Genomic DNA, 17708 nt, shown 5'->3' on the forward strand with positions numbered 1-17708 from the left:
AAGACATTATATTTGCGACCCACGAATTTTAATAGCATATATGGTACATATTTTGCTTAAGAAGAAACTGTGAAATAACAGTTGTTTGCTTGTTTACAATAAAGACATGGTTATGAATGTCATGGTTATTGTACCTGTTAAAAATAATAAATTAAAATAGAATAGTTTTATCCATCAGCTTAAGCTTAAATGCTTGTATATAAGAACAAATGAACATTTTTGTAACACAAAAATTGACAAGCTTGTAAAACATAATGTACAATGTAATACAACATAATACTATTAAATTTATTGAAAGCTAGATTTTTAGTGTGAAAAATATATTTAATGAAATAGAATAATCTCTGTATGCATGTTAATCTTAAGAGTAAATAAAGCCTGCAGTAACAGGTAGTAACCGCTAAATGGGCCGAACTCACTCACTTCCTCATCTTCTATACCACTTTATCCTGTATTCAGGGTCACAGGGGACAGGAGACTTAGGGCACATCACGGGGCACACACAAATACACTCACACACTACGGGCAATTTGGGAACCCCTGCACAGGATGGGTACATCCGAATATCACACCTGCGTGACAGGTACAGGATGGCCACAACAACTGCCCGAGTCACACCAGGAACACACAATCCCTCCATCAGTGCTCAGACTGTCCGCAATAGGCAGTCCATGAGGAGGAGATGCACTGCAGTACTTCAAGCAGCTGGTGGCCACCAGATACTGACTGGTACTTTTGATTTTGAGCCTCCCTTCATTCAGGGACACATTGGGAAATATTTTTAGTTTATGTCTTATGGTGTTGACACTTTTAGTGTTCATACAAATATTTACACATTAAGTTTACTGAAAGTAAAAACAGTTGAAAGTCAGAGGACGTTTCTTTTTTTACTGAGTATATATGGTTAAGATGCAAATTTACTAAAATCTTGCAAAATGCTCACAAACCATGTTACTCGCAATCCAAGGTTCCACTGTATATTAATTTTATCTTTTATTTCCTGTTATCTATATCTAGATGTTTTTAATCATATAAAACATGCATTTTTTTAGTTTGACCCCATTTATGTTTTAAATGTGTTTATATATGTGTGAGTGACAGGCATTTCTTGTCCCCCAGAAATGTATAAAATAATACATGGGTGTCACAGTGGTGTAGCAGTTAGCACCATGACCTCACCTTTGTTTAAAAAGCATGTAAAATTATGTTTTAAATGTATTTAGATATATTATGGAAGTGTTACATTATGTTAATGACCTTAAATACTTACATGATATTAATTATAAAAAGAGAAAATGTCAACATTTACCAAAAAGGCAATTAAGGCCTATATTGTACAATTAAGACGTTCTAAAATGTATTGATATTATTGGAAACAAAAAAAAAACAGTCTTTTTTTTTATATTTTATTTTATTTATCACACAGCAGAAGCAAGAATTTTGGTATTTTTATTAATAAACAATGAGTTGACCAAACATGTTCACACACACCTACACACACACACGCGGGTGTCACCGGTACACTAACATGAAGCTCAGAGATCTGTGTGTGTGAGAAAAGCAAGATTTTTATATCCGAGAAAGTGACAGTGAGCACTTTGAATTCAAAACTTTTGGGATAGATGTTATAACCATACACATTTCCTAAGATGTGTAACAGTTATACATTTTTTGAATGCAAAATAAGATTTGCATTTTTTGAATGCAAAATAAGAAATGTCCATCTAAAGCAGATCTCAATTCAATACGTTTTCCAGTTGGCCCCCTTTAATACAACTGTGTTAAACAACACTTAAAATTAAGTAAAGTTACCCAAAGCAAACCCACCAAGCACAGGGAGAACAGGTGATTTTGGACATGGGCAAACAGGGCAGCCACCCAGAGCGGCATTTTTTTATGACACGTGGGGGCAGCACAAGCATCTGGAGAGAAAAATAAAAAATAATTTGCATGGCCCACTAAGTGGTTTTCTATTGTATATCATACATGTGACGCACCTGCTTGCTGAAGGTGCCGTGTACAGAAACTGTGAGAAGTGTTAAGGGGAGGGGAGGGGAGGGGGCTCAGGGGAAGGGCTCAGGGGAGGGGGCGGAGAGGAACACTGTTGCCAACTTAGCGACTTTGTAGCTATATTTAGCGAGTATTCAGACACCTCTAGCGACACTTTTTTTAAAAGTGACTAGCGACAAATCTAGTGACTTTTTGTGTGTTAATGGAGACTTTTGGAGACTTTGATGTGTCTGTATACAGTATTTTATATTTATATGTATAAAAACAAAGACAAAAAAATAAAAATAAATAAATAAATCACTCCGCCAAGTTTCTCTTTTGGGTCCCTTTAGCTGGTCCCGAGCCCGGATAAAGGCGAAGGGTTGGAATTGTAACATTAAAAATGAAAACAACAAATTCTTAAAAAAAACTAACAATAAATGATTAACACTACCTTCTATGTTTCCTTTGTATTCTATCTATTTATTTTCTTTTCCTTTATTATTTTCCTTAACAAAAGTAAAACAGGCCTCTAACACTAGCTTGTTCAATTCTTTTTCTATTCCATCTCGTTTCATTTCATTTATTACATAATAATAATAATAATAATAATAATAATCTTGTTAAATGCACTGTGTTAAGCTAACTAAGACTTGTTATAGCACTTGCATATCATTTTTTTTATTATTTAATAAAAAAATTATAAATAAATAAAATTATAAGCAGGATATAGGATATTTGACAGAAAAAAAGTTCATTTGTTCAGTTCTAAAAGTATTTTTATGGTGTTTTTATATACCCACTTTTTGTACGCGATGACGTCATTCTTTTAGAGACGTTTGGGACAGTACCTACTTTCATTACTGAGGAGTTGGTGACACTACAGAGGACAAGTTTACCTCTTCCAAATTTAGCGAACTAAACTTTAAGTGACACCTGACTTTCTTCCAAATAACGCACATTTCATTCATAATATTATAAACACTAGAGTGTAACGGTTAACTGATTGTGTGCGCAGCTCTTTCACGTATTACGGCTCTTTAAACAGTACGAAGTCTTTATCAAACTAAAATCACTATTTAAGTCGTTTATAACTTTTATTTAAAAAATCAACACTCGTAAAAGATAATAAGTATTATCTATAATAATTAAAATATCTGAAATGGTTGGAAGGACAGCGATAAAAAAATCTGCCTATAAACATAGATCCTATAGAGCTGCGAGAATCTGTGTTAATTGTTCTTCTTCTGTTGAGTTTCTGCACGAGCGCGCCCTCTGCAGTTTGAAAGTCGCAACACTACACCTTAATTTATTGACGTCACATGATCACAACTGAGCCAACAGTTTTTCTCTTTCTCGCACTGCGGAATTGTGGGTAACCGTCATCCCTGCTGGGTCTTAGTGCTCGTATCTCACTGGAATAATCAACATCCGTGCACGCGTGTACTGTTTACTATAACACTGTGACCACGTGTGTGTGTGTGTAAAACATATTTTATTCTGTTTCTGTGTGTGTGAAAGTCATCCACACATCCCTTTATGCAACGCACGTGTCATTAGAGAGGTTGCTTGTTAAAGATCAAATAAGAGAGTAGGGAGTCATTCCTCCTATTATCTTTCTTTAACTTTACACACACACGCGCACACACAGCACAGCACAAACACTAGCGGAAACACTTATTTGACGGGATTTATTTTTACTTTTAAGGTAAAGTGCAGGTTAATTTGTTTTATTTTTACTTTATATTTTGTATTAATTACTTTTTATATATTTATATTTTTTGGATTGTGTAATGAATAGTTTGATTTTCTATTATTTCTTATGGGTGAAATTTGCTTCGATATACGGTATATGAGTGTTTTAATATACAAGCATGCTCACAGGAACCAATAAATCCAAGGTTCCACTGTGTGTGTGTATGTGTACTGTGTATATATATATATATATATATATATATATATATATATAATGTTGATTAAAATTTTGTCATATACGTTGTACGAGAAATATTTTGCCAATTCTGCTAAAGGTGCCAATAATTCTGGAGTTCAGTTATATTTAAATAATTTTGAATGAGTGACATTTTAGGGAACAAGTTATATACGAAATAACAGCATGTTCATGCAGGTCAGATGATTACCACGTGGTGAACTGACCTGCAAGACTACGGTTTACGTATGTGAGCAAGCATGCACACGCATGCTGAAGTGTGTGAGGACAAACCCACACATCTGAGGGTTTCTTAGAAATACACAGGAAGAGCTGAAGTGTGAACATTTAAATTTGACCTGCCACTTCAAAACATGGTTTCACTCGAACTCATGCAAACAGCTCGTCTTAACCCTTAACATTTCCAACATGAATCTTTGTGTTAAAATTAAATTAAAGATATTATATATATATATATATATATATATATATATATATATATATATATATATATATATATATATTTATAGCTTTAAATCACATTTTTATTCAGGGACACAAACACTAACTAAAAACAACAACATACTATCATTAGGCTATAAGCTAAAGGCTAATAATATTATGAATGCTAAAGCTAAAACAAACAAACAAACAAACAAACCAAAAAAACATACAGAGACCAGAAACTAAATACAAAAGGTCCAACACAAAGCAGAGAGCTAACGCACACACAAGCTGTTAATAGACAAACTGATCAAACATAACAAGGTGCCGGTGAGTAAAACTGAGAACATGTGACTGTGGTGAAGTGCATCCTGAAGTCTGGATCAAAGGTCAACATCAGAGTCCCATAGAGCACAAAAACGAGAAAACCTAGGGGAAACCAGGACTGCTGATCAGTCTGAGGGTGGAGTGGACCAGAGACACACAGCTAGGAACGCTCAAGTCCCCTTTTACTGTTAACAGATATTACAGTTCAGATTTAGGAAAATGGTAAAACATCAGTAGAGTCACGAGCTGCTCGACCCCTGGGACGTCTGGAAGATGTGTTGGTGCTGTTCTGAGATTTGTTCAGATGAACCACGCTCTCATTCTATACCTGGGACAGGTGTTGGTTTTAAAACCACTAAAGTAAAATTAACAGTTATTCGCTATTCATGTATTAATAACTAAATAACATTACTGGTTATGCAAATTAATGTGCAGATGGAGAAAAATACGGTAAAGCGTTCCTGTGCTTTAACTGATAACTGTACTTAAAGTGTAATTTCACACAGATGATCTTATGTTCTTACTTTAGACATCCGGAAAGTATTCACAGTACATCACATTAAATGTAGTTTTTCCCTCAGCATTCTACACACAACACCCCATAACAACATGAAAAAAAAAGTTTACTTGAGATTTTTGCTAATTTAAGCACATGTACATAAGCATTTACAGCATTTGCAAAATTGAGCTTAGGTGCATCCTGTTTCCCCTGATCATCCTTGAGATGTTTCTGCAGCTTAAATGAAGTCCACTTGTGGTAAATTCAGTTGATTGGACATGATTTGGAAAGACACACACCTGTCTATATAAGGTTCCACAGTTGACAGTTCATGTCAGAGTACACACCAAGCATGAAGTCAAAGGAATTGTCTGTAGACCTCCGAGACAGGATTGTCTTGAAACACAAATCTGGAGAAAGTTACAGAAAAATTTCTAATGCTTTGAAGGTCCCAATGAGCACAGTGGCCTCCATCATCCGTAAGTGGAAGAAGTTCCAAACCACCAGGACTCTTCCTAGAGCTGGCCGGCCATCTATGGGGGAGAAGGCCTTGGTCAGAAAGGTGACCAAGAACCCGATGGTCACTCTGACAGAACTCCAGGGGTCCCCTGTGGAAAGAAGAGAACCTTCCAGGAGGACGACCATCTCTGCAGCAATCCACCAATCAGGCCTATATGGTAGAGTGGCGAGAGAGTCTCATCAGAGAATTTTGTTTATAATGGTCTGGGAGTCCTTCAAGTGCCTTTTGGCAAACTCCAGGCGGGCTGCCATGTGCCTTTTACTAAGGAGTGGCTTCCGTCTGGCCACTCTACCATATATACGTATGATACAATTCACAATGATGGTGAGTAAAAAAAAAACACCATATAAAATTAAAATAATAACTCTGTATAATCAGCATATAACAAATTGCTGAAAACGATAATAACTACAAAACAGCAGTGTAAATAAAAGCATAAAAGATTTGAAACATACACAGAAGCACCACATACTAATTTGCATAACACTGCCTGTAATATACTGGGAGAACTGGAGTGCCGTAATGATCATAGTATTTGTGCACATAGATTCCACTATATCTCTTTAAATTGCTCACATTTTATTTAAAAAATGTCCTAATATCTGCCCTCATACGTACAGTATTATAATAAACAGAATGAGTAGCTCACCGTCATATCTTCTGGTCTGAGTCGTTCATTCTTTTAAATCTATTGGACTGCATAATGTCTGTGGGAGTCACGTGACAAAAGAATGAATGACTAGGAGTAGAAGACTTATTGAGAAGAGATCTTCAATTCTGTTTCCTGTGTACTGCACTTCATAGCGTCTATGGGAGTCACATGAAAAAAGACTCAAAGGTAACTACTAATTTTTGTTTCCTGTACATAACCTGCGATGCTTTGCGCACCAAGTAGAAAATGAACATATCACTCTCGAGACTACTTGTTCCTCTGGGTCACATTAAAGACTCGTTTAAAAAGAACGAAACGTTCACGACCCATCACTAGTATGTTCACTTGCTGAATTAAAGAGTGAACTTAAATGTGTGTGTCTTTGCATGCGCTTATGAGATTGAGTGCTCTCTGTCATTGGGTGTTGTTACGTTACCTGGACGCTAGCTGACAGCCGCGGGAGATTTACCTTTACAGTGAGCAGCTCAGGATGGCAACTAGTCCACCATGTGAACGAAAAAAAACGTCTACAGAAATATAAATCAGATTCAGATTTACAACCCCACAGACTGGCACCGCCTGCTGCAGTCACGACACACACACCTGGTGATAAACCACTGTTGTCATCATAGACAGAACCTCATGTGCTTTCCTGTTTGGAAAGAGAAAGATAGAGAGAGATATCGGTTTATTTATCTGAGAGTAAGAATAAACTTAATAGAGTCCACTATAATACACTGCAGAACTAAAAGTCCATTTGCCCTGATTGGTTGAGCTGCCATTCAGGAGAAAAATAAAATAAGATAATAATTACTACTGTTGTGGTTGCATAATTTTAAGGAGTCCATAATTGCTAAAGGTAAAATTTTGATGTTATTCAAACATGTATTATTTTTTAACAGGCCAGCCTTTTGTAAAGAAAAAAAGAATGAAAAAAAAGAAAGAAAAGTAATGTAAAGCGATGCCCTGATCGTGTGACACTGCAACATCCGAACTTGGGTTCTTACCTGAGGGTGACAGGTTAGTCTTTTAAAGGTATGGATTTCCTTGCATTTCCTTTAAAAATTTTTTTTATTTAAAACACTTTTTAATTGACTTTAATCTACTTTTAAATCTATATATAATGTATACAATATCAGCAATTTTTACAATTTCTGTTTTTTTTTTAAGTTAAATGCTACTTTATGCAAATTATGCAAAAGTCACTTTATATTTTTAGTAGACATTCAGATGGGTCTCAGGTCTGCGTACAAACAAAAAACATTTCCTGTTCTTTGTCCTGCTTCCGTTTTAATTATTGATGTTTATTAGATTTTCTGCCTATTGTGACCATGGTGGATTTTTCCTAAACATTTTAACTAATCTTTCCACTAATAAACAATTAACAGTGCCAATAAAATGTATAAATACATTCTTAAATAAGAAACCTGAAATGAACTGAAAAGGTAAATTTCACTGCTTTATTTCTCTCTAAAAGCTCATAATCAGATAAATACAGTGAAACCTCGGATTACGAGTAACACGGTTTGCGAGTGTTCCGCAAGACAAGCAAAGATTTTTAAATAAATTTTAACTTGGAAAACGAACAAGTCTTGGTTTACGAGTACAGAGTATCATGTATCATGCATGCGCTTCTTTTTTTGATGCCGAGCGCCAAGTGATTACAACTGAGCCAACGGTTTTTCTCTCTCTTGCGCTGCGGAATTGTAGGTAATCATCTCCCCTGCTGGGTCTTAGTGCTCGTCTCTTACTGGTATAATTTACATCTGTGCACAAGTGTACTGTTTATTATAACACTGTGACCACAAGTGTGTGTGAAACATATTTTATTTTGTGTTTGTAAGCGTTTGTACAGCGCATGTGTACTGTTTCTTATAACACACATGTGTGCATGCATGTAAAGTCTCATTAGAGGTTAAAAGTCCATTTTCTCCCTCAGCCAGTAAGGAACAGGAGACTCATGACATATTTTCTTGCTTCTAAAACCAGCCTCACACTGTATAATGTGCACTTTGTATTTGACATGCACAAAAACAGAATGTATAATATTTGTCATAAGTTGAGCTGGTGTGTTCATGTTTATTTAGACACTGCAGTGTGAATTGGCCTTTATAACTTTTACTTAAAATTTAAAATACTTAAAATACTTAAAATAACGTTTTAACTTTGCATCATTATTATTAACAATGTCCAAATCATCCACTCAGTTTCCACTAAAGAAAGAAGTTTATTTCTCCTTGCATTAAAAAATCTTTAAAGTGTTTTGAATCAGTTATATCCAACAGATACTGGGTTCTTGGAGGTAACTTTAACTTTATCATCTATAAATAATAACAAAAAATTATATCTTACAGCTGTGTGTGTGTGCGTTTTACATAATGTAATGACCTCATAACAGACAGTGTTGTATATTTTGCAGTCTTGTGTCGTACCTGTGTTCAGAGAGCAGTAGTGTGTGATGTTTATTGTGGTTGTCTTGTTACTGACTGGGTTGGAACCCACACAGCTGAAGGTTCTCTCTCTGTAATTGTTCGTCTTCTTTATTTCTAAATGAAGATTCAGTGTGATGTTGGACTTGTCGCTGCTGCTGCTGATCTGGTTTAATAAAACACCATCTTCATACAGATGTTACTCATGCGGTATTCTGGTTTTACCGTCACGCCTCACGGTGGCGGCATTTGGGTTTGTGCGTTTGCTGGCTTCTACCGCTGAGTGGCGCAATATAACTATAGACTGACGCCTTGAGCATCAGTTCATTCTCTCAAGAATTAATGAGCCGTGCGCCGTTAGAGCTGCACATAGTAGCGGAGAAAAAAAAGTGAAACGTTGGAGTTAAACGAATTCATAATCACAGTATTAAAATTACAGTACAAATGTAGATTTTAAATTAAATTAAATCTTATTAGGATCGAATTTAAGCGAAGTAAATGTTAAAACAGTGAGCCTTTGGATTTTATCATGTGTAATTATAAAAGCTACGCATGTATGTTTTTCGTCATCTTATATTTTGTGTTCTTTAAATTTGTAGTAGAATTATTAACTAAAATAAATGAAAATAAATTACCATAAAAATTAAAACATTGTCAGGCCGTGCTACTGCGTCAGCAGTGTCGATCTGTTTTTGTGTTATTATAAGAATTAAATGCAGTAGGCTGTTATAATCATCATAAAGTTCTTTAATAAATAATTAAAACATTTTAACAAATTACATTTTCACATCAAGGCAACCCCGTTGAGCTCTACCACCACCGGCAAAAACCTTATAAAATACATTTAAGCTAATATATCATCACAGTACTAAAATTACAGGACAGATTTAGAACTTAGATATAGGGGTTTCTTAGTTCCATCGAATTTAAGCAAAGTAAATGTTAACACAGTGAGCCTTTATATTTTATCATGTGTAACACTTGTGTAGCCAGAAAACTCAGATACAGTCACTCAAACTGAGTGTGTGTATCAGAAAAAGTGGGTGAGTCACAGGTGTTGTCAGATTAATAGGCAAAAACTATATAATAAACCTATATAAGCTACATAGCCTTTATAAGACTTTACTTTTATTTAAGTGCACGCACAATGACGACAAAACGTTATAATGTTATAAAATAATGAAAGCAAACAGAGATACAGTGCTATTCTGTATCGGTTTCTGTGAACTTGAGCGCGTCAGAAAATAAACCGAAACTCTGTGTATACTCGCCTCACAGACGTGAAAAATATATACATACAGAAAGCAAAATGTCTGCTTTTATATGAACTAATGGGGAAAAAATCAGCTTATGTAATTCGTATAAACGTGGATTAGTACAGCGCATCCACTCACAGCCGAAACGAAAAGACATCAACTTATCAATGAGTTATTAAAATGGCCAGTCAGTTTCCATGTTGTTTTCCTTGACGCATTCATAATCATTAGTCTAGTTCTGCCGGTGCGGTGTTTCTTATCCCCACCCTTGTTAAAACAGCGTATTCAGAGGCTCGCCCGCGAGAGGTTGTGCGCCTGCGGTCCACTACACAGCTAAAACATATTTGTATATTATGAGATACGGCGGCTCACATCGGCGTCCGTTTCGCACAGCGCCGCAAAGACAGCGCTTATTTAACACGTATTTTCCCCTTCTAATCCCCCCTTTGATCAAAATGCTCCCGATATGAGCCGACACGATTTAAAGTGAAAGCGCGCGCGATGTAAACAGCTTTAATTATTGATAATTAAATAATTATCAAATGGTGGACATAAACAGCAAAAAGGACAATATTATTTTACTTTTGATTATTATTATCATGTTATTAAATGATTATTTAAAACTGAAGCGCTCCGTGTAGATTCATGCCACGTGTCATTTTATCATACAAAGATTATTACGTTGTGCTCAGACCACTAAGCATCTGTGGATTCCAAAATTGTTTGAATTAAATTTGTTTAAAAAGTTTTTTAATCACTGGAATGGTAGAGATAGAAAGTTTCCTCATCATAACATGCCTTGTATTGTTTTTAATCGCTCGATACACAACCATCTGAAATAAAGCGGCTCACATCGGCGTGTGTTTCGCACAGCGCCACAAAGACAGTGCTTTTTTAACACTTATACTGTAAATGTGTGTTTGTTATATTTCACTAAATGGCTTATACACACATGCATTGTGCTGTGTTGTTGTTACACACTTTCACTTTTCATCTCGGACCACTGACTCCAAAATTGACATTTTTACCATTAAAAATAAAATGTTTTTACAAGCCCTTGAGCTGTTGTTTGTGCTATTTTCATTAATAATAACAATAACAGTAGTCAGAGAGAAACATAGAGTCTGTCTAAACAAAATTAATTGCAGCCGTTTGCAAAATGGCCCCTTGCGCCACCTGGCGGTCATTTCACAAATTACTTTGAATTGCGACTGATTTATTTTGGCTTTTGCCGTTTGCCGCGACAGAGTGCATGGCAGTCATAGACATTCCGTGTGAGTAACCACTGTAGTAGTTAAAATTCTGGCTAAAGAAATCATTCCTAGATATGGTATTCCAACATCTATTGACAGTGATAATGGCACGCCCTTCGTCTCCAAAGTGACACAAAAATTGTGTAAATTTTTAAGCATTGAAATTTGTCATCCTTTACCATCCCCAAAGTTCTGATGTGGTAGACAGGATGAACAGAACAATCAAAGATAGGTTGACCAAAGCCATGATGGATACAGTAAGACCTGTTACCATCTGTACTTTGTGAAATTAGAATGACACCCAATTCTACAACCAAACTTTCACCATTATACCCCCCTGGGTAAAAGGTAACCCTGATGTTTCCCTTACAGGTGATCTGGATGTGATCGACGGCGATTATTCGCAAGCGCTCATTAAAAAAATAAACAGTGTTCACGGTAATGTCTTCTCTCCCTCTGCCCACAGACAAGCCTACTCACTCTTTCACCCCAGGTAATACAGTGCTGGTGAAAAGTTTAAATCCCAGGAAGGTGGGGGACGCTGCCTACAGTACACCTACAACTGTAATTGCAGAATTGCAAATTCGACAGACATGAGAAGAAACTTGATATACAACAAACAGGTAAAAAACATGCGATATATTCTTCAAATCTACAAATGATAATATAATGTATGAGAAATACTCTATTAGAACAGAAGAGGGAGCTGTTGCTACAGTTTTTGTCTACGTATTTAAATGAAATTTAGGTCATTAGACAATGATTTCAACATTCAATAATTCAGAGTTTTGTGGCGTCTCTGCCATCGTCGGCCTGATCACGGAGGATAATGACAGGGAGTACAGAGGACTGACTCAGAACTTTATGGATTAGTGCTAATGGAACTGTCTCCAGCTAAATGCAGGAAGACAAATGCATTAGTGGGACTTCCACAGGCACAAACACATTTCTCTACCACCAGTGAACATTCAGGGAAAGGACATTGAGAGAGTGGACACTGATAAATACCTGAGTGTTCATCTGAACAGCAAACTGGACTGGACAGACAAACACAGATACAGAAAAAAACAGAGTAGTCTCTTTCTGCTGAGGAGACTAAGGTCTTCTGGAGTGCAGGGAGAACTACTGAAGACGTTTTTTGACTGTGTGGTGACCTCAGCCATCTTTTATGGAGTCGTTTGCTGGTGCAACAGTGTCTCTACTGCAGACAGGAAAAGACTGGACAAGCTGGTGAGGAAGCCAATCAGTCCTGGGGATTCCCAGTACAGGAGGAGGGAGAAATGTAGCATCCTTACTGGAGAATGACTCTCACCCTCTGTATGAAACAGTTACATCTCTGAGCAGCTCCTTCAGTGACAGACTGTTACATCCTCAGTGTCTGAAGCACCGATATCGAGGGTCTTTTCTCCCTGCTGCTATTGGACTGTACAATCAGAGCTGCTCCCAGTTAAACCAGTTTCCATATTACACACTGTTGTATACTGTTATATAATGTTACAATAGTTATATAGTTACAATATCTTAAATATAATAATATTCTATTGCAATACCGTTATAATATCCTAAATTTTTGTAATAACACCATTTTAAACTGTGTAATATTATCTTAATGCAAATGGTTGGAGTGCAATTTGTTTGAAAGCACAATTATTTTGTTTTGTATTGTTTTTATTTTTCTTCTGTATTTATACACTATACTGTACCTATTTTTATTTGCACAATTTTTTATAGTTTTTCTGCTGCTGTAGCAAAGACATTTCCCGCGTTGTGGGACAAATAAAGGTATATCTTATCTCATCTTACTTATTTCCTAAGTTCATTAAATAATAATTCCATCAGTGCTGTAATTACGTTTGGTCCACATTTAATAGAGAAAAAACAGGGAATATTAGAATCAGAAAAAACATTTTATGTAATGCTAAAGTTTTTTTTTTTTTTTTTTACATAATTTTAAACTCATCTGTCTCTGGGTTATCTCTGTTGTTACACTCTACTGTTCAGGCCCATAAAACCATTTAGTGCAGTGTGTGTGTGTGTGTGTGTGTGTGTGTGTGTGTGTGTGTGTGTGTGTGTGTGTGTGTGTGTGTGTGTGATAAAAACCAGACAGACTTCTCTAATGAGCTCCCTGTTGGATAAGTATCCCTGTTGGTCTCCATGGCTCCTAATGTCACCCCTCCCATGTAGTCAGTGATTTACAGAAATCAGACAGATGGTCAGGCTCACTCTACTAAACACTCATTTCTTCCTCTTTCACAGAAATTAAAGTGAAGCCTTGCTGGAAAATATAAGTTCCAAACACCATTGCTAATAACTAGAGAGAATCTCCAACATGTTAACAGTTTCATTATGACTGCTACTGATGCAACCACAGATAATGCTATAAACAAACAAACAAATAAATAAAAAATTAATAAATAAACAAATAAATAAATACTTAAATAAATGAATAAAAGTTAATCAGTTTAGCCCCAGTATTGTCCCTCTCTTTCTCTCCTCCTCCAGCTCCTCCCAGCAGAAATGATTCAACTCTTTTTATCACTGATTCACTCTTTGGCCGGTGTTTAGAATATATATATATATATATATATATATATATACACCCCTAAGTTTAGCTATTGCTAATAAAGCAGCAGTCTGGTCCATATAGCAAAACATACAGTATAGCAATTTTGTGCTTTCAGTCATTAATATGAAATAGTGTTTTTGTCTTGCACTTAAACTGTGTTCTAATGTGTGTGTGTGTGTGTGTGTGTGTGTGTGTGTGTGTAAATAATTTGTCTAGAACATGAATGATCTAATCTTTTCAGACGAATCATTTCAAATGACTCTTCTAAATAAAAGATTCATTTAGAAAGCGACTCATTCTTGTGTGTAATGTATCCCTCGAAAGTCATGTGGATAAAATTAGGTGAAGAATTTTAATCGAAATGGGGAGATGTGTTTCCCGTGTTCCCCGTCACCACCTGATCCTGCTGTTCCTGTTCCTATCAGGTAAGTGTTAGAATGTGACTGATAATTATAACAGTAACAGAGAGATGATTATCTACAGATACAATCATCAGCTTATACACACTTAGTACACACTCTGTGGTTTATCCGGTCTCTTACACATTATATTATAACACCAGATTATATTATTTCAACTTAATGTTCAATTATATTATTTTACTTTAATAATTTTATTCTACACACATGAATTCTCATAAATAAATAATAAAGTGTACTTTCATTTTAAAAGCATGATACAACGTAGGATCCCTCTGGCTCTGGGCGGGTTGGTTATTTGGCTTTCAAATTGTGCTGTTGCGCGGAAACAGAACAGGTTTGTAATTGGATCCGGGGAGATAATATTTATAGGATGGTTTTGTTTACTCTATCTGTTGCTCACTAACGTGAATCCTTTGTTAGGTCTGGTTTTGTATCTCTATTATTAGATTCAGGTCAATTTTGGGTGTGAAATAAAAAGACAAATAACTAATTTGACATAAGGACAAATACCTGTGGATCTAGACTTTGGTGGTCCTTTTGTTTGGTATCTCCTTGTATAAAGTCTGTGTTTATTGTTAAATAATTTGATAAATAATTCAAACACATATTTTATCCTTTAATCTTTGCGGTGTGATTTATTTGGGTCAAAGCTCTTGTAGATTTTTTTTTCAAGGTCTTCACACAACAACAGTTGACGGTTTAGTTCAGGAAATACCAATTAATCTCAGCCACTGCACTTACTGTCTAAGTTAAATATATTTCAGATTTATACTGTATCATGTGATCAGGTAATATTTACAGAGTGACTGATGACAGTTTTTTTCAATCCAATTCCATTCATAAACACAGTGCTCAAATGTCATAGATCAATATTTAGTTTTCAATCAAATACTTGCGTAATAAAATATTACAGATAACAAATAACAAAAAAAAAAAAATACATTAATCGAGGCTGTAACACCTAGTTGATGAGAGGGAGAAGAATGGCCAAAGGAAGTCAATAGCAATTTAAAAAAACGCTCTTTATAACCTGTTTCTGACTTTGGCTGGCTGCATTATTGAGCAGATGTACAGGTGTTCCCAATAAAGTGGACAGTGTTTATTGTTAGCTTTACTGTAACTATTAATTTACTAATGCATGCACTTCTGTAGTACACTATACTATACTACACTATCCTACACTACACTACACTACACTACACTATACTATACTATACTCTGCTGGGAGTCATGTCCTCATGGAGCTGGCTTTGTGCACATGGACATTGTCATACTAGAGCAGGTTTGGCTCTCAGTGAAGGGAAACTGTAAAGCTACAGCACACAGAGACATTCTACACAATTGTGTGTTTTAGACTTGTAGTAACAGTTTGGAGAAGAACCAGATATACTGTAGGTGTAGTTCTCAGGGGTACACATACTTTTGGCCATTTAATGTATCCGTGTAGAATAGAATCTTAATAATCTTGGAGTTAACAGCATTAATATTCATCACAGTATAGTTTCTATGTGATGATGTTTGTTGGTGAAATAATGAATCTGAATCTGTGGTGCAGGTTTACTGTGTGCAGCTGGAGACGAGACGGTCACACTGCAGGAAGTGGAAGGAACCACTATAACTCTCCATACTGGGATAACTGGGATTCAGAGTGATGCTCAGATTCTGTGGTTTTATGGACCTGAGAAAGCAGAGGAGAAGATATTAAACAGTCAGGTGTTTAAAGGAGAAACTGTTACAGAAATCAGTGAGAGATTTAAAGAGCGACTGCAGCTGGACAGAATCAGTGGAGCTTTAACCATCAGGAACATCAGCAGGAATCATTCTGGAGTTTATTTATTACACGTCATCAATGGAGGTCTCTCATCTCGGACCTTCAGTGTCAGTGTTTATGGTGAGTAAAAGTCTGAGTGAAATGTGTTCCAGTGTCTCTATGTAACTTTAATCAATAAGGTATTATTGGAGGTTTATTATTAAATTTTAAACCACAGTGCTGTAAACACCTGAATGTGTGTTTGGTCAGAAGGTGTTGATTAATTCTCTATAACAGCAGCTCTGACAGTAGTGTAACTACACATCACAGGTTTATATTAATGCACTCCTGGTGTTGTGTAACACTGAGAGGAATTCATTACAGAACATCTGTTTATGTCTGTTTTGTGGATGTTAAATATATAATAACTATAAATATTTTAATGACTTTTTATATTTATTGCTGTGGTGTAAGAGGAATAAACATGAAGATGTTCTAACAGTAACTCTGTTATTTTTAACTATTTCGTGGCTTCATCTGTCTTCTAAAGCTGTTGTTTCTAATCTGTTATATTTTATATTTGTTTCTGTATTTTAGCTCCAGTATCAACTCCAGTAATAAGAAATCAAAGAGAAAATCAAACTGTTTCCTCCACAGAGATGTGTTTCCTCCTGTGCACTGTGGAGAATGGAGAAGATGTGACGTTATCCTGGTACAGAGGGACTGAGAGACTCAATATCACCAATAACACAGATCTCAGTGTTAACCTCAGTCTCACACTGCAAATACACAACCAGGACATTAACACTAACACTTACACCTGTGTGTCTGCAAACCCTGTCAGCAATAAAACAACTTCTCTCAGCATCACACAGCTCTGTGATCATCACCCAGGTACGGCAGAGTCTTTAACACACACAGTGGAGTATTAGTTCAGTGCAGTGTCATAGTACAGGGTTCATTAATATTATATATGAGAATCTCTGAGGGGTTTCAGTGTGTGTTTTATGTAAAGCTGAACAACATGAGTTTCTACTCATATCATTATAATTTATAACAGAATATTAGTTTCTGAAATAGTGTGATGCATTTAATAACAATTTAAAACTGATTTTTGCTGAGCTATAAACACTATGAAACACATCAAAATAAAAAATAGTAAAATTTAATTTTAGGTTCTCAGTGTAATTAAAAAATATTCATCGTTAAATATTTATTTCTGAAGATTTATTTCCACAAACTGTAGTTTAAAGTATATATATATATATATATATATATATATATATATATATATATATATATATATATACATATATATATTTTTTTTTTTACAGATAATTTAGTTTTGCTAGCAAATTTTTTAAATGCAAAGGAAAATATTATCATGAACTGTAGGAATGTTTGTAGTATCATGTGGTTATGTTTTTTGTTACCCAATTCTGGTCTCATGTATCTGATGGTTGAACAAAATTATACATTTTGCTACATTTAAAAATTTATTAAAATGTTCACAGATAAATCTGAACGCTCCCGTATCCTGTCTTATGTCCTGATACCTGCTGGAATTCTCACGCTGTTATTATCAGTGTTAGTATTTCTGTGTGTTTGGAGGAAAAAAGAGAGGATGAAGGTAATAAAAAACATCTCTCTAATTCTGTGTTTTGTGAGTAA

General features: G+C 35.5%; 1 protein-coding gene across 2 annotated transcripts in view; it reads left to right on the plus strand.

Annotated features, from left to right (window-relative positions):
• The first annotated feature begins 14163 nt into the window (after positions 1 to 14163).
• Positions 14164 to 17708, plus strand: part of LOC128508521 (SLAM family member 5-like) — a 44878-nt gene continuing 41333 nt past the window's right edge. The window contains exon 1 of one of the 2 annotated variants that reach the window (XM_053479857.1): positions 14164 to 14290. In XM_053479857.1, the coding sequence (XP_053335832.1) occupies positions 14227 to 14290 (64 nt within the window). In that variant the 5' untranslated portion in view covers positions 14164 to 14226. The remainder of the gene's footprint in view (positions 14291 to 17708) is intronic. The other variant, XM_053479858.1, reaches the window with a different exon arrangement.

Source organism: Clarias gariepinus, chromosome 20 (assembly GCF_024256425.1).
Source record: "Clarias gariepinus isolate MV-2021 ecotype Netherlands chromosome 20, CGAR_prim_01v2, whole genome shotgun sequence".
Taxonomy (NCBI): domain Eukaryota; kingdom Metazoa; phylum Chordata; class Actinopteri; order Siluriformes; family Clariidae; genus Clarias; species Clarias gariepinus.